General features: G+C 40.5%; 1 protein-coding gene across 1 annotated transcript in view; it reads right to left on the reverse strand.

The window, feature by feature from the left end:
* The window catches only part of Larp4b (La ribonucleoprotein 4B), a 79,929-nt gene that overhangs the window by 34,890 nt on the left and 18,438 nt on the right, over positions 1-26,601 (reverse strand). Inside the window, exons 2-3 of the mRNA XM_036189243.1 lie at positions 14,703-14,821; positions 12,220-12,279 (exon numbers count right to left, since the gene is read on the reverse strand). Of these exons, the coding sequence (XP_036045136.1) occupies positions 12,220-12,279; positions 14,703-14,783 (141 nt within the window). The 5' untranslated portion in view covers positions 14,784-14,821. The remainder of the gene's footprint in view (positions 1-12,219; positions 12,280-14,702; positions 14,822-26,601) is intronic.

Genomic DNA, 26,601 nt, shown 5'->3' on the forward strand with positions numbered 1-26,601 from the left:
CATATATATGTATCCTAAGTTCAACCAAATGCTGCTTTGTTAGTTTATAGTAAAAAACAAAAAAACAAAACCAAAAACAAAAAACCTAAATTAATGTTAAGAGAACGTAGGACTAAAAGACCAAGCCTAGCTATTCACACACACCTTTGGGTTGAAATGAGGCTCAAAAAGACACAAAGCTGATGTATATAGTCAGAACTCCCCCTAAGTCATTCTTACAGTTTCTTCTAAGCACAAAGCCGCTATGCACTGCGAATGACAGACTCCTTCGTTTCACCAAGTTCAATCTCACAACTGTATAACCAGTGATTTCCTGTGTGACCTAGTACAAATCCCAATTTATAGATTTACAAATTCAATACAATGTATGTAGAGGGAAACATTTTAATTATACAGTTCCAAGCACAGGAGAAAGCTAGAGCATCCATCCACTAAGGCAGGAAAAGACCTTACTCTCTCAGCAGAGCTACTCGCTCCCATTCCTGAGAGAGCCTCCCTATCACCTTGGCGGGGTGGCGGCTTCAGAACAACTCCCCAGAGCTGCTACAGGGGGCTGCAGGTGATGCTGACACTTCTAGTGTAGGGCTCTCACCTGTGCTAACATCGCTAGGGCTTGAGTCCAACGTCCCACTGACAGCTGTGTAGTTATTTAATCTCTATAAACATCACCTGGAAATGACTTCTGCCGGTCTCACTTTTTAAAGTAAACAGAAAATTTTCTTTTTTTCTTCTTCTTCTTCTTCTTCTTCTTCTTCTTCTTCTTCTTCTTCTTCTTCTTCTTCTTCTTCTTCTCTCTCTCTCTCTCTCTCTCTCTCTCTCTCTCTCTCTCTCTCTCTAGTTTTTTCAAGACAGGGTTTCTCTCTGTAGTACTGGCTGTCCTGGAACTCACTCTGTGGACCAGGCTGTCTTTGAACTCAGAGAGATCCTCCTGCCTCTGCCTCCCAAGTGCTGGGATCAAAGGCGTGTGCCACAATCACCTGGCAGAAGTTTTCATTTTTTGGTGGTGGATAACTGCATAAAAGTGTATTTGGTAGTGAAAGTGTAAAATCCAATGTGATGCTCCACAGGTTCAGAATGGCTATTCTAACTGTACAGCAGTTCACTCAGGTTTATAGACCTAGGTTCTGGTTAAATCTGCATGAAGTTTTTTATTTGCTGGTACTTTAAAAAAAGAAATTCAAATATTCATAATATAGAAAATAAAATGATGAAGTTACTGGCTTAAGGCACTCAGCATGAAGGCTGGTACACATTGAGTGTTCATTAAATCATTAACTCATAGACTACAATAACAATAGCACCCAATGCTCAGCTAGCTGCTGGAGACCTCATCCAAAGGTTTCCAGTTCAGAGTATCAGAGCACTCTTACAGGATCACCACCTCTTAGGTCTTGTTCAATTCCAGACACATCAGCTGCTTGCTGTTTCTAGCACCTCAGTACATCTGTCCTTCAGTCAGTCTGTCTAGCACACCCTTGGATTTCCTTTGAGGATTACAGCCTCTGCTCATGCACTTACAACTTACAATATCTCCTCACTAAGTGGCTACTTTCCATTTCCATGGCTTTTTTTCTGACATTAAAAACCTGGCTTTCTCTGATTACAAACCCTGAATGTTTCCAACTCAATGAAAAATAAAACATGCCAATGGTAGTTTTTTCCCAGATACTAACTCCAATTTGCCATTGCACTTCTTCAACAAACCGCTTGCTTTTCACCAGCCATGGTCCCATGAAGTAGAGCCTCCTCAAGAAGGGACAAGGGGGTCCCAGTACTGGATGTATCTCAAACTTAGTGTTCTAAGCTGGGAACTTAGCCAGGCTGTGTTGCTCCTGGGTTCTGCATAGACAGTGCTCATTTCTGCACTCCATAACACATGAAGCACCATTAATGAGGAAGTATGTAGATTTGTAATTACAAACAGGTAAATTAAATCCACACTGTCTCAGGTAAGGGAAGCCACCAGTGAAAACTCTGGAACTATTTCTAACACTGCAAGTAGAAGGCTTCTGGGTCAAATAGAACTTATGTTCATACTCTGGAAGCAACCCTGACCTGCTGCTATCTCCACTCACTGGGCAATAACTAAAACATCATGCCCACAAAACAAATGCCTAGTGAGTACCCATCTGGAATTCTTTATTTTGGTAAGTATATCAAAAAAGCCAGAATTCTCCTCTTGAGTAAGTGGAAGCACAAAACACTGATTCTTCAACCACAACTAAACGTCCAATTCATCTTTGGCATCTGGCTTTTCTGCAAAGGGTTAGTCTCATCTCTTCTCTCTCACACACTCATCTAATAAATACATCCTCCATACTCACAAATGTGGCTAAGGAAACACTGTGCTAAGCAATCAGAACACAGTGGTTGATGCATAAGCACCTACAAAGATGAAAGAGACTAAGACATTGCCTGTTATACACACATACACACACACACACACACACACACACACACACAGAGGATTGTGTTAACAGCTTTACTGAGGTATGTATAACTTACATTTTTTTAAAGAATCTCACATATTTTATTTTAATGTATATAATTTTCATGAGGCTGAATTCATAAAACTATCATCAGAACCCTATTATTTCTTTTATTCTCATTCCTTCTTGACTACTTATATAAATTGTCTTTTGAATTAGGTCCAATTCTCTTCCTAGTAACCCAAACCACAAAAATCAACCTTTCCTATTTCAGTTTCATTCAATATATTAAGAGATTCTTGTCAATATGCACATGCTAATACATTTTTTAAATTCCCAATACCAACTAATGTTAATCATTTCCATTTTGAGTCCCTTTTGCAGCTGACCAGCATGAACAATACATGTTCTGTAGTTTATAAAGATAGATTACATGGCTTCTAGGCTGTGAAGTGCCCACAAGCAGCACTCAAGAGTTATTACAGCATGGTACAGTTAAGTCTTCCACCAGTGTCCATAGCTGGACCGTGTCTGTGGTCTACATAACTCTTAGGTGGCAGACACCAGACACACTTTGCTTACCACCGTGTCATTAATGTCCAGCAGCATTCAGAACATAGTAGAAAGGTGCTTGGGAAATATGCTGAGTGAATACTTAGCAGAGTAACAGCACAAGAAATTTACATTTTCCATAAAGTGACGTAGTTTTCGCTCACAAATGACTTAGACCCTATTGTTAAGAAATTATTACATGTTCGATGCTGAAGTGATGGCTCAGTGGTTAAGTATAGGCTGCTCTTCCAGAAGATCCAGGCTTGATTCCCAGTACTCACATGGGCAGCTAATACACACACACACACACACACACACACACACACACACACACACACACCCATATATAACAATAGCTTCAGTTCCAAAGGATCTGACACTCTTTTGGCCTCCTCAGGCACTACGCTCACATGATGCAGGCATAGATTCAGGCAAAACACCTATATCCATAAATAAATCTTTAAGTGGGGGACCTGGAGAATTGGCACAATGGTTAAGAGCACATGCTGCTCTTGCAGAGGACCAGAGTTTGATTTCCAGCACCCATGTGGTGGTGGCTCACAACCTGTTACTCCAGTGCCAGGGAATCCAAAGACCTCTTTTGACCTTTCCTGGCACCAGACATGTACATGGTGCACAGATACATGCAGGCAAACATTCATGTACATAAAATAATAAAATAAATAAATCTTAAGTAAGAAATTTGCTGGGTGGTGGTGGCACACACCTGTAAGCCCGGTCGTTGGGAGGCAGAGGCAAGCAAATCTCTGAGTTCAAAGCCAGCCTAGTCTACAGGACAAGTTACAGGATGGCCAGTGTGACACAGAAAAACAAAAACAAACCGAGAGAGAGAGAGAGAGAGAGAGAGAGAGAGAGAGAGAGAGAGAGAGAGAGAAACCATTATTCCTTAAGTGGTTACATCCAAGCCAGATAGAAGGACTGCTATATACAATTTTGAAGAGTTGATTATGATTCAGTAATAACAACTAACAGCAGAGATCTCACTATATCCTGTACTCCTACTACAATCAAATCAAGCCTAATAGGCAGGTATCACCACCACTACCCTTATTTCACAGGAGAACTAAGAATGAGAAAGGTTGAATAATCTGCTAATAGTAATGATGGTAGTCAGACAATTGTGCTCTAATATCAGCAAACACAAAACATTCAAGAACTGACTTCTCAAAATTCACATGAAAATATTTTTACTAAAGACCAATCTGCTATTATTTATTTAAAGCATGGTTCTTGCTTGTGGGTGTATGAAACTTGTAAAGGATTATAAGAATTCTAGTTTCATCTGCCTTGCTCTATGAGCCAGAATTTTTTTTTTTTCCTTTTTCTCGATAGGGTTCTGGAACTCGTTCTGTAGACCAGGCTGGCCTCAAACTCAAAAGAGATCGCCTGCTTCTGCCTCCCGAGTGCTAGGATTAAAGGCATGCGCCACCACTGTCTGGCTGAGCCAGAATTTTTTTTCCCCCTGAAAATTTGTGTGTTGGCAACAGTCATTAAAACCAGAAGCAAGCTGAGTGATGGTGGTGCACGCCTTTAATCCTAGCACTCGGGAGGCAGAAGCAGGCGATCTCTTTTGAGTTTGAGGCCAGTCTGGTCTACAGAACGAGTTCCAGGATAGGTTCCAAAGCTACACAAAGAAACCCTGTCTCGAAATCCCCCCTCCCCCCCAAAATAGAAGCAAACTGACCTTAGCTACCACATTCTGAAGTGATTGTACACAAAAGTCAACACTGGGGTGGTAGTGGCGCACGCCTTTAATCCCAGCACTCGGGAGGCAAAGGCAGGCGGATCTCTGTGAGTTCGAGGCCAACTGGTCTACAGAGTGAGTTCCAGGACAGGCTCCAAAGCTACACAGAGAAACTCTGTCTCAAAAAACCAAAAAACAAACAAACAACAAAGAAAGTGAGACTGTGGGTCCCAGTGCTCAGGAGGCTGAGGCGGGGGCAGCAGGAGGTCAGGGCCAGCACTCGGGAGGCAGAGGCAGGCAGATCTCTGTGAGTTCAAGGCCTGCCTGGTCTACAAAGCAAGTTCCATAAAAGTGCAAAGCTACACAGAGAAACCCTGTCTTGAAAAACCAAAAAAAAAAAAAAAAAAAAAAAAAAGTCAACACTGCTTCTCTTTGAAGGATGAGGCATCCCACCCAAAGATTCTAATGCTATGCTTTATTTAAAAAAAAGTACTGACTGACAAGTTTGTATTTTACAGATATAAGATAGAATGGTCTCAGCAACAGGGTGTTGAATAGGAACTAGAGGAGTGTCAGAGAAGAAAAAATAGATGGGGAAACTAAAATATATGAGATAATGGATCAAAAAGTTAGGAACACCTTAAGAAAGCCTGTACTCCTGCAGTTGTCCTGACTTCTGACACCAATGCTACCTTTGCCCCTTTAACTGCAAAGCAGAGATACAGCAGTTCAACATAAAGTTAGTTTTAAAATGTCTATAACAAGATTTTGAAAATAAGTTTTGAAAATTAAGGCAACACATTAAACACAGTAATACTAGAAATCAGTATACTGCTTGGACATAATCTCCTAATTGAAAAGACAATTTAAAACAGAAACCATGCATCTTGCATAAAGCCACAAGGATAAAGACAGCACTCAGTCTGCACTTTGCACAAATGTACCAAGCAGTTAGCAATTGGTAGCTACTAATTGTATACATTTAAATAAAAGTCTTTGTATATTATCTTAAAAGATTGTTAGAGTTTTGTCCTGTACAACTATTTAAAGAGAAAAACAAATGAATGTGAAGGTTAACTTTTCTGGTAACATTCCCAAATGTGGGTGCAAAAATAATCTGGGCACGGAGGAAAGGCAGGCAAGACAAGGTCAATATGCAATTCTTGTTTATTCCCATTTTACAACTCTTTCCTTAATATTTGAGTGAAATCTATCTCCTTCCTATTACCAAATAGCTTTTCTTAATGATTCCATAAAAATTACTATCCCTCCCCCCAAAAAAACCCCTACTTGCTGAACAAAGAAAAAAAACCTTCTTATTTTGGGTCAGTCTTTTGTATCTATGGGTTTTATATCCACAGATTCAACAAGTCACATATCAAAAATATTTTGGGGAAAACCCTGTATTCCTACTAAATACATACACTTTTTTTCTTGCTATTCCCCTAAACAACATAGTATAACAATTATTTCCATTAACTCTTACATGATATTTGATATTTTAAGTATTCTAGAATGATATCAAGTATGCAGGAAATTGCACAGATTCTATGCAAATATAGTAGCACCTCACAAAAGGGACTTTATTATTAATGATTTTGGTATCATAGACTCTTAGAAACAATGCCCTGCAGGTACAAAGGGATGATACAAATGTCCTTTCATTACTAATGCTTCACAGATTTTTCTGCCTTAGACAATACAAAAAGAAAACATACTTGAAATGCATTTGTGTTCTGTGTGACATGCTGTCAGTGACTTCAAATACTTGATGAAATTCCTCACACTGTCCATCTGACAAGAACCCCTCCAGGAGGGTAAGGAACACTGAGCAAAACAGTATTCATACTAAAAGGTCTACACAACGCTGTGTGGGGTAATTAGTAGGGCATGCTTCAGCACCAACAGTTTACACACAAACTCTGGCTTAAATATACCAATTAATAATTCATATTTCTTATTTGAAAAAGGTTAGATTGATGCTTCATGCATTTACATTCTTACAAAAGCATCCATACTTCCTATAACCTAGAATTAACTAATTGTAGTAAACACAATCAAAAGGTAAAGACTGCCAGGGCATGACACAACAAACACTAATACAGCATACTTACTAACTGTCCACCTCTATTCTGCCATCCCCAAACAACACCATCCTCTGACACTGGCAGCTGATAAGGGGTCTGTTCCAATGAAAACGAAGTATTTCCTAAGTACGGGGGCTTACTGTGTAGATCCTCGCTAAAAATCTGTGCATCTTCTGTCATGTTTTCTGTGGCTGTGTTAGCCCAGAGATAGCCCACTTGATATCTATCACACCCACCTGCCAGTCCTTCCGAAAGTGCCTGACTTGCTAGCCCTCCCATTGGGTAATAGGAAAATTTATTCAAACAATGAGCATAGAATTCTTCTGGGATCCTGTGCCAATCCATTTCTGAGGGATTTTCAGATACATTTGGGACGTCCTCTGTAGGTGACGTAATACAGTCACCACTTGGCACTGCACATTCTTTATTATCTGCTGGGATGTCAGGAATTGCCTGGGGAGCATTACCAGGAGTAGCTGCAGGTATATCCACTTGTATTGAGTCAACATTAATAAAAGAGGAACACCCCTCAGAAGTGTCACATAATGCTATTTTTTTTAAAGTTGCCTCAGAGTTTCCTGAAAAATGTTTCTCTCCATTTAAAGTGAATTCTTTAACTGTGGATTGGGCATTTCTTCTTCTCATGTGACGTGGGCCTAAGCAGTCAATGCTGTCAGGATCAATACTGTCTTTATCCAAACAAAGTCTCTCTTCCTCTTCTTTGCATGTTAGTTTTTGCTTGCTCAATTCTGATGCATTGTTACCAACAGCATTAGAAACTTCTTTAATTGATTCAGAGTTAATGAAATGCAGTTCTGGGCCTTTGTCACTATTAACCCACTCCTTGGCATGTGACACTGGACTGTGGTTTAAAGGGGGCACAACAGTAAGGTCTGGGTATTCACTCACTCCATCAGTTCTGTTACCATTTTCAATCTCATTAGTTTCACGAACAGGATCTGCTGCTATGTCAGAACCAATACAAGTTATCGTGTTCCCACTGGGCACGACTTTACATTTAAGAACACTTGTTTCCCACTGAAAGATTGTTTTAGCATCTGACTTGGCATTTTCTATGTCCTCCTCACTGATCTCTCTATAATTAGCCTTCTGTAGTACCTTTCCAGCCTTTTCTAGTCCATAGGGCCCACTAGATTGGTTACATACTGCACCAACTAAGCTCTTCACATGTCCTTTATCTCCTGTGTTATCATGTCGGGCTGTTTCCCTTGCTTCAGAATCCGTACAGGTTAAAATGAATGCAGGGGGTGTTTCTGGGCCCTGAAGAGGTCTGGAGTGATCATGAGACTTGTCACTTGGAATTCTTTGTGAAAGTTCAAGCTTCAGCAGATCTGTCTTCTGGACCATCCCTTCTGTGCCTGGTTCATATTCCACTTGAGTTAAATCACAGGCCTCTGTCTGAGCCTTGTCTACCCTACTACCTACACAGAGGTCTGCCTGATACCAACATTCCAACTCCCTCTTGCAATGGCTCTCAGTCTCTAAAATGCTCCTTCTAGGTTCATCTTGGTAAGTGGAACCATTTTCAGAACACAAGAACATCTCACCTCTGTTTGCCAGCTGGACACTTCCAGTTTCTAGACTGCCAATCCCCAGGTGATGCTCCTTCATTAGCACTGGCTCCCCTTGGGGTATAGAATGAGGGCCATCAGGTTTGCTCAAGACAACTTCTCTGAGATTAGCATGAGCTGGGAGATGCTCATTACCTGAACGCTCTGAAACTAGCCTTTTGGGGCTTAAATTAATCTTATCTAGACCAAAGGAAAGGATCCTACCTGGCCTGTTAACACTGATGTGAAAATAATCATTGCCTTCTAGTAAGTTTTCAGAGTCAGGCTCTCTTTCCATTTTAGAGTTTAAACTTGGGCCAGCACTAACTGTTATAGCCTCAGGTTCACTATTCCCATCATCATATGAAATGTCATTAAGTAAATTAACAAGTGAATCATCCATCTGACTTCCACTGCTCTCTCTTTCTTCAGATCTAGCACTCGAACACTTTAATGAGTCACTGCCTATGTTAATATTTAATTCAGGGAGCAGGCCAGTATTATGTAATGTACAATGTTCTGTGTGATCTTTAGGGAATTTGGCACAAACTTTTGCCCTTAGAGACTCAGCTTGCAGGTCACCGATGTGTGCTTCATAAGATGGATCACGGTCTACCAAAATATCAAAACTACACTGACTTTTCTCGATACATGCTTCTTTTGTTTCACAGGGGTGTAGGACACCCTGGGGTGACAGTTCTTCATGCTGCAGCTTTAACTCTTCTGCCCTCTGTACGGCATTTGAGGCGGCATGTTCTTCCCTGTTATCTAAGGGCCAATCCACTTGGAAAACTTCGTAAGTGACAGCTGAATGACATTCTTCTGCAGCTGCTCCATGCATGGGAGTGTACAGTTCCTCTTCAGTGTTGAAGCAGTCCAGATCTACAGCACAAATACTGTAAAATTTGCTCTCCCTTGAATTCTTACAGTGTTTGTCACCAACACAAATACAGCTTTTACTCTGCAACTCTCCAGCAGAAACATCTACAGAGTTATTCTCGTTAAAACTACTGATTTGAACATTTAGTACTTTCTCTTTCTTTATTAAAGAGTTTTTACAAGTAGTCAGGTAACACTGCAGATGGTCACTTACAAAAGTTTCCTCCTGCTGGTCAGAAGGCATGGGCACATGTGAGAAAGGCTGATCATCTTCAGAACAAGCCTGTCCATCACTACTCACACACAGTGGGTCACTGACAATCTCAGAATTCTCTTCAATAACAACATTATCTAAATTCTTGTCACCCTCATCTAAATTTTCAGACCCATGAAAGAACTCATATGTGGGAGAGGAATTAAAATTCAGTGACTGCTTTGATCTATGATCCTGTTTGTGCCCAGACCTTGTAAAAACTCTAGTCCACACAGTGACACCAGCGGCTGCTCGGCTGGGTCCATTTTCAACATTGTGAAGCTCCTCACCTTCAAGGGTATCAAATAATGAAGATAAAGTTTTACTTATCTTGTTCTCCGGTTTCTTCTCTTCCACAGATTTTTGTAACAGGCCAATTCTCTCATTGTCATTGTCACTACTTAATTCTTTGCTGAAGCAACAGCCCATATTGAAAGTTCAAAACCTCACATCACAATGCTTGTCCTTTTCTGAGCTTCTACAAATACAACTCACACTAACTTGCTATCGTTGCTGAAAAGAAGCCAACACACAGTACCAAAAATAACTCCTTGCACAGCAGTCACATGTTACTGCCACTCAAATCCAAATCCTAATGACAACAGAGCCCTGCCTGGCATTCATCAGACTCCTTGTGCTGAAATCCAAATGGCACATGGAATGTAAAGGTGCAGAACAGCAGCGAGGGGGAGGGGGCAGAAATATACATGTGGCTTTTTTAAAAATTTTCATAAACTTTTTTTTTTTTTTTTGAGTTGAGGATCGAACCCGGGCCTTGCGCTTGCTAGGCAAGTGCTCTACCACTGAACTAAATCCCCAATCCTCATAAACTTAATTCTTAAAATAACTCATAAGCACAGCCAGAAGAAATTTCAAACTTCTAGTCTTTGTTTTTTAAGTGTTTCAGTATCTCCTGGATTATATTTCATAAGACAGTGGCCACCAAAGAATTCCCTTTTAAAAAACACCACCAGTAACTTCAGCATTTGCAGCTACTAGACTGCAAGGGAACACAGTAGGTGAGGGTGCTTGCTGTACAAACCTCAGAACTTGAGTTCAATGCCTGGATGGAATGAACGTCCATCCGACCTACACGTTTGCTGTGGCACAGGTACACTTGCACTCTTATACACACACACACACACACACACACACACACACACACACACACGATAAGAATAAATTTTACATGCTACAGCTACTTAAAAGTTTAATCTTGCCAGGCATGGTGGCACATGCCTTTAATCCCAGCACTCAAGAGGCAGAGGCTTGTGGACCTCTGAGTCTGAGGCCAGCCTGGTCTACAAAGTGAGTTCTAGGACAGCCAAGAAAGAGAAAGACAAGAAAAAGACAAACCCAGTCTCGAAAAACCAAAAAATAAAAAAAAAAAATTCTCCTAAAAGCACTATATACTGCTAAAAATAACTGTAAAATACTGGTCTAAAAGCAGGCAGTTGTAATTTTTAAACCAAATGCAAGTATTGGCTATTTTCAGACCATCAAGCTTTCTGACTGTGAGCCTAATTATTCAATATGCAGACATGTAGTAATTAATCTAAACATTCACTCAGAAACAATATCATCAAAAGGCATAATTTGCTGATAAGTGGGGTGGGGTACAGGAGGTTAACCCATAGCCTTGCATAAGCCAAGCAAGCACTCTCCCATTGAGCTACATCCCAAGACAGTTCCTTTGGTCAAGTTCTCTTACCTTGCTACCTTTAAGTATTTTTAAAGGATTATTTCTGATTGGGCCAGTAAGATGGCTTAGTGGGTAAAGGCAGTGGCTGCCAAGCCTAATAATCCAAGTTTGATCCCTGGGACTAACACTGTGAAAGGAGAGAACTGACTACCCCAATTTGTCCTCTGACCTCTATACACACACACACACACACACACACACACACACACACACACACACACACACACGACATGTGCATACATATGTGTGCACATATACATACAAGCAACAATTAAATGTAATGAAATGCTTAAGATCATTCTGAAATAATTCAGGTTTTATTGAATTGTCTATAGTTTAGTGCGTAAGAAGAATCACATTTCCATATCATGATTAGAAAAGACATGGCACTTCACAGAAAAACAAGCACTTCCACTAGTATTACTTGTCCTTACACATCTTTCTCAAACAGCATCTTTGCTCATTTACATTGAAATGCAACAGAATCATTACAACAGAAAATGGCCCTGAGGCCAAAGTAGTTCCACTAAGAACACTTAGGCAACTTGGCTGCAGGAAGGTAGTAGGATTTAGACCCTGAACCCTTGCTTCTTGCCTCTCCTGCTGGGATGACAGTCATTGGCAACCACACCCAGCTGATACAGTACTGAGGTTCTCTCCCTACAAGGGAGGCAAATCCTTCATCAACAGACCTATATATTCAGCTGTTTCCTTATTCTCTTATTACTTAGGATTTGACTTGTATACTCTAAAAAACAATTATCAAAATGTAAAGCTAGTCATATACACATACAATTAACAGAATTCAGACGAACTGAGAACACTATCATGCATACCTGAGAATAAACTACTCTGACAGTCCATGTGAAAAAGAGACTGTCAACACAAAACACTCAAGGGCACAGTGTCAAATGGGCCTCCTTTTGAGAAACATCTACATTTCCTAATTGTTTTTTTCACAATACAGATTTGGGATCATGCCTTATCTGGCACTCTTGGCTGTGTCTAGACAATCTGTGATCAATCTAGAAAATGAATTACCTGAGTCAAAGCTGGGATGGAGCTTGTTTGAGAAGTGGTTTGCGATATAGGACCATTCATCTGTAAAATTGAAAACACCAAAAACTCCATCATTCTAACATAAAAAAAAACATAATTTCAAACCACAGTAATTAAGTAAAACCAAACTCATTTTAAAAAAAATGCATGTTTTTACACAGCAAAGAAATTTATGAGTAAGTATATTCAGGAACAGAAGGGCCTTAAAATACATAATTTTTCAAGTTTTAGGTAAATTTCTGGTAGTTTCAACTGGCGTGATTTTTATTTTATTTTTTCGGTTTTTTCAAGACAGGGTTTCTCTGTAGCTTTGGAGTCTGTCCTGGACTAACTCTGTAGACCAGGCTGGCCTCGAATTCACAGAGATCCACCTGCCTCTGCCTCCCGAGTGCTGGGATTATAGGCGTGCGCCACCACCGCTTGGCTAACTGGGGTGATTTTAAAAGCTACTTTTCCCAATACTACTTAGAAACTTTAAATATTATTGCTTCATATGATTAAATTTCTTTTTTGTTTTTTGTTGTTGTTTTTTTTTTAATTTTTGTTTAGGCTTTTTGAGACAAGGTTTCTCTGTGTAGCCCTAGGTATCCTGGAACTCACTCTGTAAACCACCAGGCTGGCCTCGAATTCAGAGATGAGTTCACCTGCCTCTGCCTCCTGAGTGCTAGGATCAAAGGTGTATGCCATCACCACCCAACTAGGATTAAGTTTTAAAAGATTGATTATTTATATATACTCATGTATGTATTTGTACCTGTGTGCAGGTGCCCTCAGGGGCCACTGGATGGCTTGAAGCTGCAGTTACAAGAGGCTATGAGCGTGGGTGCTGGGGACTCTTAAATACTGAACCATCTTTCTAGTCCAGGATTCAAATTCAAAGGTAGCCAAAACAACAAAAAGTATAATAAAATACTAATTAATTCTTCAAATATTACTTTACTATAATGCCTGTGATGTTAGTAAGTTGTTTAGTTTTAAAGCTATTTTATGTGCATCTGGGTGATTTGCGTGCATGGATATCTATGTACCACATGCATGCCTGGTATCAATGGAGGTCAGAAGATGGGTCAGATCCCTTGGAACTGGAGTTATAGATGGTTGTATGTCATGATGTAGATGCTGGGAACCAAAGCCAGGTCCCCTGCAAAGGCAACTAGTACTCTTAATTATGGAGCCATGTCTATAGCCCACATTTTCTTTCATTATTTTATTTATTATTATTTGTATGTTTATAACATGTGTCATGGTGGGTAGGTGTCACAGTGTGCATATGAAGTCAAAAAATAACTTTCATGAATTGCTTCTCTCCTTCCACTGTAGAATATGGGGATCTAATTCAGACTGTTGGGCTTATGTGACAACTGCTTTTACTCACTTACTAGCCCCAAATTGCATTTTCTTGATACAAAGCTTTAAGTACATAAAGTCACAGGCATCTTGTTTACTATATCACCTAGTAGTACAATGGTTCTCAACCTGTGTGTCATGATCCATTTGGGATGGCATATCCATGATTCATAATAGCAGCAAAATTATAGTTATGAAGTAGCAATGAAAAAAAATTATGGTTGGGGGTCACACAACATGAGGATTATTAAAGGGTCAAGCTTTAGGAAGGCTGAGAACTACTTTTAGTTTCTGCTAATAAAGGTGCACAGATATTTCTTCAGAAGGACAGGGTTCAGTCTGAAATATTAGAGCTTGCTGTTTGAGGGAGTCCCAGAATATCTTTCACTACTTTTTTTTGGGGGGGAGCTGAGGATCAAACCCCAAGAGCTCTACCACTGAGTTAAATCCCCAACCCCTACTTTCTTAAGTACACCATAAAACAAGATGACTTTCCTTTGAAAATAGGTCACAAGGCCCTCGTTCCAGAGGGCATCCAGTTTGTTACTAAAGACAGCAATATCACACACAGATGCCAAGACAAACCTGAGCAGGCCTAAGTTCCTGTTAATACCATCGTATCACACCATCTTTGTACAAGTGTGCTTCTGTTATCAGATGGAGCAGTTTGCTCTGTAGGTCTTTAGCTCTAACTCACTGCTAAATAAATGTGTGTTTCTTTCTGTTTCTCTCTCTCTCTCTCTCTCTCTCTCTCTCTCTCTCTCTCTCTCTGTTGTTGTTTTTCAAAACAGGGTTTCTCTGTGTAGCTTTGGCGCCTTTCCTGGAACTCACTGTGTAGCCCAAGCTGGCCTCAAACTCAGAGATCCACCTGGCTCTGCCTCCGAAGTGCTGGGATTAGAGGCGTGTGTCACCACCACCCGGCAAATGTGTTTCTCTTAATGTAAGGATATCAGTCAGGAACACTGGATAAATAAGAAGTCCTTTTGCCTCTGTAAAACTGTTATTATTTGATACACTTGTTCTAACAATCTTCTTACATCCAATGTAGAGTTCTAGATCAGAAAAAGAAATGGATGCTTGTGGCCTGCCTCCCACCCCCACCCCCCAACACCACCTACCAGATGAGAGCTATCCTTGCCCTCCTGGACTCGCTGTGCCTGCGGTTCAGCCACAACTTTAGTGTCCTGATCAGAAGTCATGGGCTCCACTGGAGAAGTATAATGCTAACTTCAGGACGCTGGAAAAGGGCAGAGAATGAAAGGGTCACTGGAGAAGCACGTTTTTGTTGATTTAGTTTTGAGATGGTCTAACTCTATAATGCACGATAGCCTAGAACTCATTATATAGTCCAGGCTGCCTCAACTCACTGGAATCTTCCTGCCTCAGCTTCCCCAGTGCTGGGATCCCAAGTACAAGCCACTACACCCAACATTATGACTAATTCTTAAAGTAAAACTACTAAGTCTGAAAACGCTTGAATCTTCTAGAATATTTGCTAGCCCTTCTGGATTCCAAGTAGTTTAGAAACATCTGCCCAGAACAGTCATGTTATTCACTGAGTCCTTAGCAAGTTTCTCCTTCAGACCAACCAGTGAAAGTGACATTGGAAAACTTGAAAACTGTGTGCTAACACAGAAAAGCCCAGGAATTCATCTTAAAACGTAAAACTGAGAAGTTACTATTTAAGGCACATGAGGCATAGCTTGAGAGTAAAAACCAAATAAACCCAATTTCAAAAATGGCCAAAGAATTAAGCACCACCCTCCTTCAATGGAAAATGACAAGCACACATATTTAGACATTCAAATACCTCACTAACCATCAGGGAAACGCTAATTAAAACCCCAGAAAGATACCACCATGCACCTGTTAGGATAGCTATGAAAAGACAAGCGCCAACAAGTGCTGACATGGGGGTGGAGAGCAATGTCGCTGGGAGGGCCTGACTGATATCCTTACATTAAGAGAAACGTAAAAATAAAACTTCTACACTACATGACCCAGCAATTCCAGTTTTTGGTACATAACCAAAGTAAATGCAATAAGCTCCTCGTGAGGATAGCCTATGCTCACTGCAGCATCTCTCACCCTAGCCAAGATACAGACATAACTAAGAGAATCCCCAAATAAATCTTGTTATTTGTTGAACATAAATGAACAAATAAATAATTCTGGGAGATGTCTGGCTAAGGAAAAAAAAAAAAAGCATGCACCAGAAGTGGAATACTGTATGAATTCACTTACAAATACAATCAAACACAGAGAGAAACAGAAAATGGTAGTTTTCAGGGAATGGGAAGGAGAGAGAAGATAGGAAGCCACAGGTCAAAGGGCACAACATTGCAGTGATTTAGGATGATGAAATCTCCTGATCTAATACAACACAGGGCTAGCAATTATTGGGCAAAAAGTCATCTATGAAAGTAGACGTCACATGCTCTTGATGTATACACTTCAAGGTAACAATGTGAGATGACTGATTACAAGAACCATTTCATCATTTATACCTCAGGGAAGTATATGCTAAGAAACTAGAAAACTGGACCGGGCGTTAGTGGCACATGCGCGCCTTTAATCCCAGCACTCGGGAGATAGAGCCAGGCAGATCTTTGTGAGTTCAAGGCCAGCCTGGGCTACCAAGTGAGTTCCAGGAAAGGCGCAAAGCTACACAGAGAAACCCTGTCTCAGAAAAAAGAAAAAGGAAAAGAAAAGAAAAGAAACTAGAAAACTACAGAATCTACCAACTCCAAAAATAGAAATTATTTTCATGAATCCCAAATTTATATTTTTAGAGTTTTTGATTGGTTCTATTGATTTATCTTCACTAAGAACAACAGTTGTGGGTCAGGGATGGTAGAACATACCTTTAAACCCAGCACTCAAGAAGCAAAAGCAGGAGAATCGTGAGAGAGAGAGAGAGAGAGAGAGAGAGAGAGAGAGAGAGAGAGAGAGAGAGAGCGCACTACATTAAAGAATAATTGCAAAGGAAGTGATTTCACTAGAAAGAAACGGAAAATACTTGAGTACAGTTGTACAAACATTCTCTCAACACTAGACAATAAACTTCTCATATAATACCTCACCTAACTTTCAAAAATGACTTAGGAAGAGACAACTGTCATGACTTTTATTGTGAAGCTTCCTAAGCATTCAGTTCTGAATTGAAGGCATTTCTTTTTTAAGATTTATTTATTATATATACAGTGTTCTGCCTGCATGTGTGCCTGAAGGCCAAAAGAGGGCACCAGATCTCATTACAGATGGTTGTGAGCCACCATGTGATTGCTAGGAATTGAACTCAGGACCTCTAGAAGCCAGTGCTCTTAACCACTGAGCCATCTCTCCAGCCCGGCATTTCTTCTTTAATGCTTCACAAATAAGATAAAGAGCTCATTGTCAGCCAGGTACCTTTTCAGTCACTTCTAAAAACAATTACCAGAAGGCCAAAAAGAAGAGAGAAGGGAGGAAAATATAAAAGTAACTTGTGTTTGTTTCATTAAGTACTGGTACAGGTTTTCCCCCTTATTACTATTTTAAGTTAGCACACAATATAATGGGTTTCATCACAGCATCTTCACATACCTCATTATCCTTTGTTCTTACTCATTCCTTCTCCCATGTCCAGTACCTTCCAGTTGGGTTCCCTTTCTTCTCCTAGTTAGTCCCAAGTTATGCTGTATTACTTGTATTCCATTTCCCTAGTTCCCATCTCCCTAAGATATATTCATCTCCTCTCATGATCCTCTTTCTAGTTATGCGACTGCCATTCACATATATGAATATGTGTACACAAACACAGGAGGGAGGGAGGGACAGAAGGAAGGGGAGAGATTTTTGAATGTAGGTTCCATAGGGGAGAAAATGTGGATGTCTTTGAATCTGGTTTACTACAATTAACATGATTTCCAGATGCATCCATTTTCCTGCAAATGTCTTGATTTCATGAATAAAATTCTACTGTGGGTGACATTTTCTAGGTTGGCTACCTGTTGATAGTCATCTAAGCTGCCTTCATGTCCTGGCTATTATGAATAGTGTAACAATGAACATGGACAGGCGAGTACACATAGTAGTCTTAGCTTTTTGAGGAATTTCCATAACCGATACACAAGTTCACATTTCTACTAGCCCTGTCCCCATATCCTTGCCAGCATTTGTTACTTGTTTTTCTTTTATTCTTTAGTTTTATTTTATGTGTATGAGTGTTTTGCCTGTATGTATGTCTGTGCCTAGTGCTATGGGGGCCAGAAAAAGATGTCAGATCCTCTGTAATTGGAGTTACCGTTGTGAGCTGCCATGTGGGGGCTGGGAATTGAACCTGGATCCTCAGGAAGAGCACAGCCAGTGCTCATAAATCCCTGAGCAATCTCTCCAGCTCCATCATTTGCTTCCTTCATGATAGCCATTCTGCCTGGGAGGAGATGGAATCTCAAAGCAGTTATAAGTGCATTTTGCCAATAGCTAAGGATGTTGAAGGTCTTTCACCTCTATAATGCTTCTCCCTATTCTCAAAAACCTGGTTCTAATTTCTAATACTCTTATTAATGAAATTATTTGATGATCAAAAGCAATTTCAACCAGGCATGGTAGCATAGATCTTTAATCCCAAAGCTTAGGAAGCAAGAGACAGGCAGATCTACAAAGCAAGTTCTAAACCAGCTAGGGCTGCAAAACAAGTTCCTGCCTCAAAGGATAAATGAAATTTAAAAATAAATAACAAGCAATCTCAGAAGGGTAGTATTAGAATGCATGTGCTATGAGGGTGGCAGGGCAACATTAGGGAGCAGAAAAGTTTTAAGAAGGAAATAAGGAAATAGGAGAGGGTTGCTGGGGAGGTCAGCCAAAACTAAGGATCTATGAAAAAGCCTCAAGGAAAACTGATCCTGGGTAAACTAATTTAAAAATAAGAGGCTGAACTGTGGTATCCTGCACAGGTGGATAATCTGACCCCCAGAGGCCATAGGTCATTAAATGAAGAGCCCAGTGATACCCCAGCCCCCAACCCTGTTGGTTGGGAAGATCAAAGAACACCAAATAATATAGGCATCTGCCACAGTGGCTGACTGTTCACCAGGACTAGATAGCCATATTGCTGAAGACACATGATCTGGTTGTAGGTCATAGAGAAATCAAACTGGAACTGAGAGTGTAAAACAAAAACAAAAACAACAACAACAACAACAAAAAAGCTCCCTCCCTGAGGGCTAACCTTCATAGTGCCAGAACAGGCTATGCAGGCTACTGGGGGAGAATTATCACCAACAGTCTTACTCTGAGCTGGATCTTGCACAGTGTATTATCAACCTGTTAAGCACAGTATGCCCCACAACATGTACAACAGAAGTACATCTGTTATTGGGGTAATAAATCTCATTCTGGCTAATATTGAGACCCACTCCACTGGGGGGAATTCACTTCTGGCATTCATTTAATCTGGTCAAAAGTTGAGACTATGAAGGTCATTGGCCCTGGTGAGGGAGCTACTGCTGTTATTCTACTAAACAGATATGATATGCCCATCAATTTGCCTTCTAAATAACTACGCTTGTGTCCAAAAGCTGTCAATTTTGGCCTGAGAAACTTCTGCTGCAGTGGACAACAGTAACTGCAGACTCACAACTGGTCAAAGTGACCAGAGTAGCTGCTGCATGCTCAGCCATAAGTAGGACATCTACAGTTATCTACCCCAAGGCTCAGGGAGTTTAAAGACTGTAAGAACCACAAGAAAGAAAATAAGTTTTGGAATGTTCTCTGCTGGGCATGACACAGCCACTATACTCTTGAGTGCACAGCGGTTGTGACTATGGTACAAGATTGGGGCCATCAACCTGCCATAGTAGGAGAGCTCATAAGGCCCCATGACTCCCTAAGGATTGTAGCTCAAACTGGCTTTAACCATGCTATATAGTTAAATGACTTCTGATTTTTCCATTCTCTACAAGCTAAGATTGCAGGCATGCCCCACCATGCCCACTTTATGCTGTGCTGGAAGTTGAACCCAGGACCCTGTGTATGCTAGACAAGTACTCTACCACCTTAGCTACATCCCCAGCCCTAAACATGAACTTTATAAAAGTTATGTAGGTTATTCTGAATCACCGGAGCAAGGAAAGGCTGCTTAGCACCCCCCACCCCCAATTCAGTCCCTCCAAAACAGTGAAGAAGTTGGAGGGAGGGCAGCTCTGCTTTAAGTGTGTGAGTATGTATGCACATGTGTATGTAGGTACACACATGAAAGGCAGAGGGGAATATCAAGTGTCCTGCTGAATCACTCTTTGTCTCATGTCCCTGAGACAGAGTCTTTCAGGAACTTGGAAGCAGGGTGGCAGCCAACCCTAGTGATCCACAACGCTGGGGTTACAGATGTGAATGCTATGTCCAGCTTTTTATGTGAGTGCCTAAGACTTACCCAGGTCCTCATGTCTGTACAGTAAGTGTTCTTACCAAGACATCTCCCCAGGCCAATAAGGTCAATTCTGAAGGGCAGATTTTAAGTATGTTTTAAAAAAAAAAAAAAAAACCAAAAACTGGGTTGGGAATTTAGCTCAGTGGTAGAGCACTTTCCTAGCAAGTGCAGGGCCCTGGGTTTGATCCTCAGCTCAAAAACAAAAACAAAAACAAAACAACAACAACAAAAAACCCTATAGGTTTGACTTTTAGAGAATATGGTAGAGTAGAAGCCATGTCTTGACAAGAGTCAGAGGAACAAGGAACACTTTCAAAGAATTAGAGTAAAAAGGGAAGCAAGATGGGAGTGACAGGACAGATGAAAAGTGTGCAAAGATAGAAGGATGCAAAAGGAAGCAGCACAGGGCTCCAGTGTACAATTAGGGAGTGGGCAGTTGTCCCATCTAAACCTGCTAGCCTCAAGCCTGACGCAGGGAATGGATCAACCTCCGGAGACCCCTATCTACTGCAGGTTCTCCTGCTGCAGAAGCGGAACCCTGAGGCTCCAGAGAACTATGGCTGTATCTCATAAAGCACCCAAGTCCATCTGTATATCTCAGTGCTGTTTGCTCCCCTGGTTTCCAAAGCACTCAAGAGTCAGCCCTAGAGTGTACAATCTGGGGGAGGAGGTGAGAACCTGCCCAGCTCAGCTCACAGGCTACAAAGTTAAGGGCGGCCATCAGAAGCTCCTGGTACTCAAACAAGAGAAGCTCCTGAAGCAGAGACTCAGTGACAGACACTTGACACTGTCTAGCGTGTTCTCGACACCAGCATGAATGGTTAAGAGTCTCCAAGTCTAACCGACACCACCCATCCACCATGAAGAATCCAATTGGAGAACTCAGAGGAAATTACTCCTACAGGCCATTTTTGGCCTTTCTTTCCTTTTTACTATCCTTTGAATAGTATTTTAAATTTAAGTGCTATTCTGTCTTTTTTTCTCCTCCTTTCTTGTATTTATTTAATCCTTTATTACTTTCATTGCTGGGCCAACTTTTACAAGCTCTTCTTCCTCCGTCTTTCATTTATTTTAGCTTTGCTTCTCCAGCCCTTTCTCTAATCATTTACTTTCCTCACTTTTAACTGAAATCACTTGAATTTCACAGCACATAGCCACATTATTTTTGCCACGTTTTGTTCCACAAGCATCATGGGCTTTAATTGACTTTAACTGTGTTTCTGTACCTTGTTCAGTTTGGTTTTTGCTGCTACAGTACTTTATTTTCTTCTCTGAATGGTACTGAGGATGGAGCAGGCTGCTTGAAGTTGGGGAGATGGTTCAGTCAACAAAGTACTGTTAGTTTAGCACTGAGTACAAGTATGAGTTCAGATCCCCAGCATCCACATAATAAGTTAGGTGCAGTGGTACGTGCCAATAATCCCAGTATTAGGGAGGCAGCAACAGGAAGATGACTTGCCTGAGGCTTGCTGTCTAGCTACTCTAGCCTAATCATTGAGCTCCAGGTTCAGTGTGAGATTCTGTCTCAAAAGAAAAAGTTGACACGACACTCACTGTTGACCTCTGGCTTACACAAACACACACATACATACACACATGTGCACCACATATGCACAAGTATGTGCATGTACACAAATACAAATCACACAATAGCATACACACACAATGGAAGAGCAGGCTGCTCAGAAGACATAAGAGACTAAAGATGCAGTGATTCCTAGCACTCTGTAAACTAGGTGTGGTAGGACCAGCCTTTACTACAACCCAGAAGATGAAGGCAGAAGGATTTGAAATTCAAGGTCCTCCTTAGCTGTCTTGCAGGTTTGGAGCCAGAATGAGTACATGAGACTCTACATTTAAAAAAAAAAAAAAAAAGTTTACAGGGCCATTACCACCAAGTAGGTTGATTCCCCCCCACCCCCAAAGAAGTTCCTTATTTGAGATGAAACCTGGGACATCTTACTATGAAAGCAAAGAATCTATCCAAGATTGGGGGGGGGGGGGGTCCATACTGCAAGAGTACTAAAGCCACAGCAGAAGTGGTAAGGGTCTCGACTATATATAAAATATGGTATCTAAAAACCCCCAAAGGCTAAAAACATCACCTCTATATCTATAGCACCTGCCTCTGGAGTCTGTTAGGATACCAATCTATTATCCTATAGATTATCAAAGGAAAGTCATACACTTCACCTCCCCTAGATGAATCACATTTCATAATGACAAAAGTTACCAAAGGAAGAAAAGCCTCAGTTAATGGAGAAGAAATGATTTAAAAAAAAAATAAAAAAAATTCAAATTTTAGTGCTGGGCATATTGGCACAACTGTAATTTCAGCATTCAGGAGTCTGAGGCCAGAAGACCAAATTCCAAGTCAGCCTGGACTACATTAGTGAGACTAGAACCAACCAACCCACCAACCCACCAACCCACCAACCCACCAACCAACCAACCAACCCACCAACCAACCCACCCAACAATAATGGCAACATCTCACAGAAGACGGAAGGTGGTCATCAATGTCAGATAAAAATGGTGACTGCAGAGCTGATGGAAACTTCAAAAATGGCAAATAAGATACTGACTGGGGCCATTTTTCAGTTTTGTCACTGAAATAGGAACTCTAGGCATTATTTTCTTGATGTGATATAACAGTACCATCGTGAGGCACTTTTGCAAAACTAAAACTATAATATTTAATCAAACCTCTAGATCTGATCCCCAATTTAAAGAGAATACCGAGGAAATTCATGTCAAATAAGACAAAGCCATCAGCTAAATGCAAAATGTGGAGCAAGAAAATGACCTCATTCCTAAACTAAATACAACACATTTTATAAAGGGAGAAAAATACACAAACTACAAAAGTTTTCACCAAAATAACCTAATGTAATGTGAGGACTGTTCAGATTTTGAGTCAAATTCAAAATTTCATTTTGGGTACAGGAAAAAAAAAACCCTTAATGTTACATGGATAAAACAGGTATTACAGAATGATGGTGATTTTATTGAATTTAATCAAGGTGTTCCAGTTCTGTCCATTTGAAATAACCTTGTCTATAGGAGACATAAACCAAAATCCTTTATTCATGGGATATAGTGACACTACTCTAACAGACTTGCTACTTGGGAGGCAAAGTTGGAAGGGTCACCTGAGGGCATGAACTCAAGATCAACCTTGACTACAGTAAGGATTTATCCTATAAATACATAAACAGCCTGTGGAATGAAATATACATATACATCTATGTTGTGGTTTGAATGTGAAATGTCCCCCATAGGCTCATGTGTTTGGAAACATTTGGTCCCCAGCTAGTGGCACTGTTTCGAAAGGTTATGCAACCCTCAGGAGGTGGAGCCTTGCTGGAGGAAATGAGTCACTGGGGGGCAGGTCTTAGGATTTTATAGCTTAGCCCCACTTACTGTACCCTCTCTGCTTCTAACCTTGGATGCGTATGACTGATCCACCTCCTGATAATACTATTGTGCTTTTCCTACCAAGAAGGAATTCCTTTATGACCTCAAATTGTAAGCCAGAAAATCCTCCCTTCCTTTAGTTACTTGTTAAGCAGTTTGTCACAGGAATGGGAAAAGTAAGACAATCTGGAATTTGCTTTTTAAATATGCTAATAAAGTTTAAAGGAAAAAAAAAGAAAAAAGAAAAAAATCCAAAGGATGGCAGGTCAGTGGCTGTTGAAACTAGATAGACAGGTCCCAATACTGTCCTCTTTATCTTTGTGTATTTAAATCTAGTAAGAAAAAATAAGCACACACGTATAACTTGGATATATTACTGATACTCACTTAAAACAGTATGTTTATTTATACTTAAAATGTGTCCTGATGAAATAAAATGCATAAACCATTTTATGAACAATGGTTGTGTTGGCTTTAGCCATAAAAGGAAATAAGACATTTAACTACAGAAAAGCAGAAACTAGTACAATCAATTGCAACTTTTAAAAAAATTGACAAAATCAGCATGATATAAAATGATAGACGGCAAAGTCATAACTAGTTTTTTTTTTAATTCACATAACTTTTTAATTATTTAAAAACACAAAAGAAACTAGGAAGAAATAAACCAAGTGATTAACAACATATGATTAAAGTTATATTTCTTATACAGTGCACAGAAGTGAACACTGTAGCAAGGATACAAGAGTACAACTCAGCTCACTGACGCTTCCTCCAGTATCACTCAAGAACAAATGGCTGACTACAGTGCTGGACAGGTACTCTACACCACCATCAGTACTTATACAATGACTTAAGTATGACATTTACTTAGGCCTCTTCTCAGTCTCATGACTGGGACCAACAAGTTAAGGGTTAGAACACAAGGGTAAGCACAAGATGCTACTAGACAGGCACAGACTCCAAGAACTCCAACTTTCAGAATAAAAAAAGTTAAATGAGGGCTAATGAGATGGCTCAGAGGAGGCATTTGAGCACAGGCCTGATGACTTGAGCTTGATCCTGGGAACTCATAAGGTGGCAGAAAAGAATGGACTCCAGAGCTGTCCTCACTTCTCCACATGCACCCTGGCATGGGTGGGGTGCCCAGGCCTATGGGCTCATGGATATGCATGTGCACATGTATGTGTAGGTACACACAAAAAAATAAATTTTGCAAGCTAAAAAAAAAAAAAAACAGTAAATGAATATTCAACTAGGTAAGTAAACAAATTTCCCTGAGTAAGAAAAACAGGCTATTCACAACTTTAGATCTGCCCTAAATACTGCATGGATCCCTGGGGAATCGATTTTAAAGTCAAATTGTTCTTACTTTTAATGTCCAAATGTATTTATAAGTGAGAAAGTTTATCTACTAGACTTTGACTTCTTTGAAACTCAATAAATTCACCGAGAGAAAATTGTGAAAGCAGCTATAATGAGTTATTAAAAGACAACTGCAGCATCTTAGGGCTGGAAAGGCTATTTCTTGGTGACATTCACTTTCTATTTCTAGAGAGCTGTAAGGAAGTAAGATAGGATAGGAACTGGAATGTCTCACTCATTTGTTCCGTGTTGCTAGATCTTATTCTCTTATGGCTGTCAGCAGCACTCTTGACATCCCGAAAATGTGTATTTTGGCCTTACACACACAAAAGTAATTGTGGGGTTCTCAGGAAGGCAACTCTGCTTCATTTACCTTGCACAGATTACACACAGAATTCATCTTCAATAGTGGAAATATTTACACAGCAAAAGTCTGCTATCTCTCTCTGGGAAGGCTGCTAATCTAGATTTTTTTTTCAGACTTAGTATCTCTGTAATAGCCTCTTCAAATGAGTATTCTTTATAGTAAATATGTCACTCAAAGACACTGGCAGATGAAAGCAATAAAGCCAATCTTAGTATATTCTTTGTTTAATTGTACATCTACACTGGCACCCAGCACTGGCATACTCCTAAGCAGACGCTGCCAGCCAACTTCAAGACTGATTGTTTTCGATTTCTTTTTGTGCATTCACGCCTGTCCTGCCGGAAAGGCCAATGGTGGGATTTACTTACTTATTCTCCCCTGCATGTATGTCTGAGTGAGGGTGCCAGATTCCCTGGCACTGGGGTTAGAGACAGTGGCAAGCTGCCATATGGATGCTGGGAACTGAACCCAGGCCGTCCGGAAAAGCAGCCAGTGCTCTCCTTAAACCACTAAGCTATCTCTCCAGCTCAGAAGGGTGTGATCCCCACCCCTCATCAAAGACAGTTTCTCTGTGTAGCCCCTGGCTGCTCTGGAACTTGCTCTGCAGACCATGCCGGCCTGAACTACTCACAGAGACCCACCTGCCTCTGCTTCCTGAGTGCTCCACCTTTAAAGGTATGCTTTTCTGTTTTGTTTTGTTTATAGTTTGAGTTGTTTTTGCTGAGGGTTGTTTTTGCTGTTGATAAAAATCAGAGAGGGTTGATAAAATCAGACACAAGATACAACAATTTATTGGCAAAATCTGACTGGAAAAGTATCTATTTACAAGAAATATATCAAATAAAATTGTATTTTTAAATGTTACAGTAATAAAATCTAATTTAGAACTTATATACTGATCACACATACACACATTTTAATAGTTAGGACTTCTTTTGTCATACCATCAGGTCCCAAAGAAACCCAGGACAAGTTTCACTCAGTGCCTGTGGCTCCGCCAGCACTTTCCACCCTGCCCTATACGAAACCTCTCCAGCCTAGAGGCTGGGCTTGTTTCCCCAGCTTCTAACTCCTATAGACTCAGCCATTGTGGTTGCAGGCCGTCTTAGTCTCTTGGCCTCTTGGTCTGTGGCCTCTCTTGGCCCACTTGGTCTCTCTTCTCTTCCTCTCTCCCCCTCTCCCTCCATGGCTCGTTTACTCTGGATGCTTCCAGATGCCTCTGATTGTTCTCTCCCTTGAATCTACAATAAAACCCTTCTCCTCAACTTCAATAAAATGAATAAAACCCTTCTCATTTTCATTCACTTCTACAGAAGACACATATATGGAAACATTTTTAGCTGACATTCTTATTAATATAAAACCAAACAAAACTGAGAGTGTGGGTCATCTCATTAGGTAAACCTCTGCTAGGGAAGATGTCATTTTACCCAGTAATATTTTGACAAACTCCAAATCACCA

This window comes from Onychomys torridus, chromosome 5 (assembly GCF_903995425.1).
Source record: "Onychomys torridus chromosome 5, mOncTor1.1, whole genome shotgun sequence".
Classification (NCBI taxonomy): Eukaryota; Metazoa; Chordata; class Mammalia; order Rodentia; family Cricetidae; genus Onychomys; species Onychomys torridus.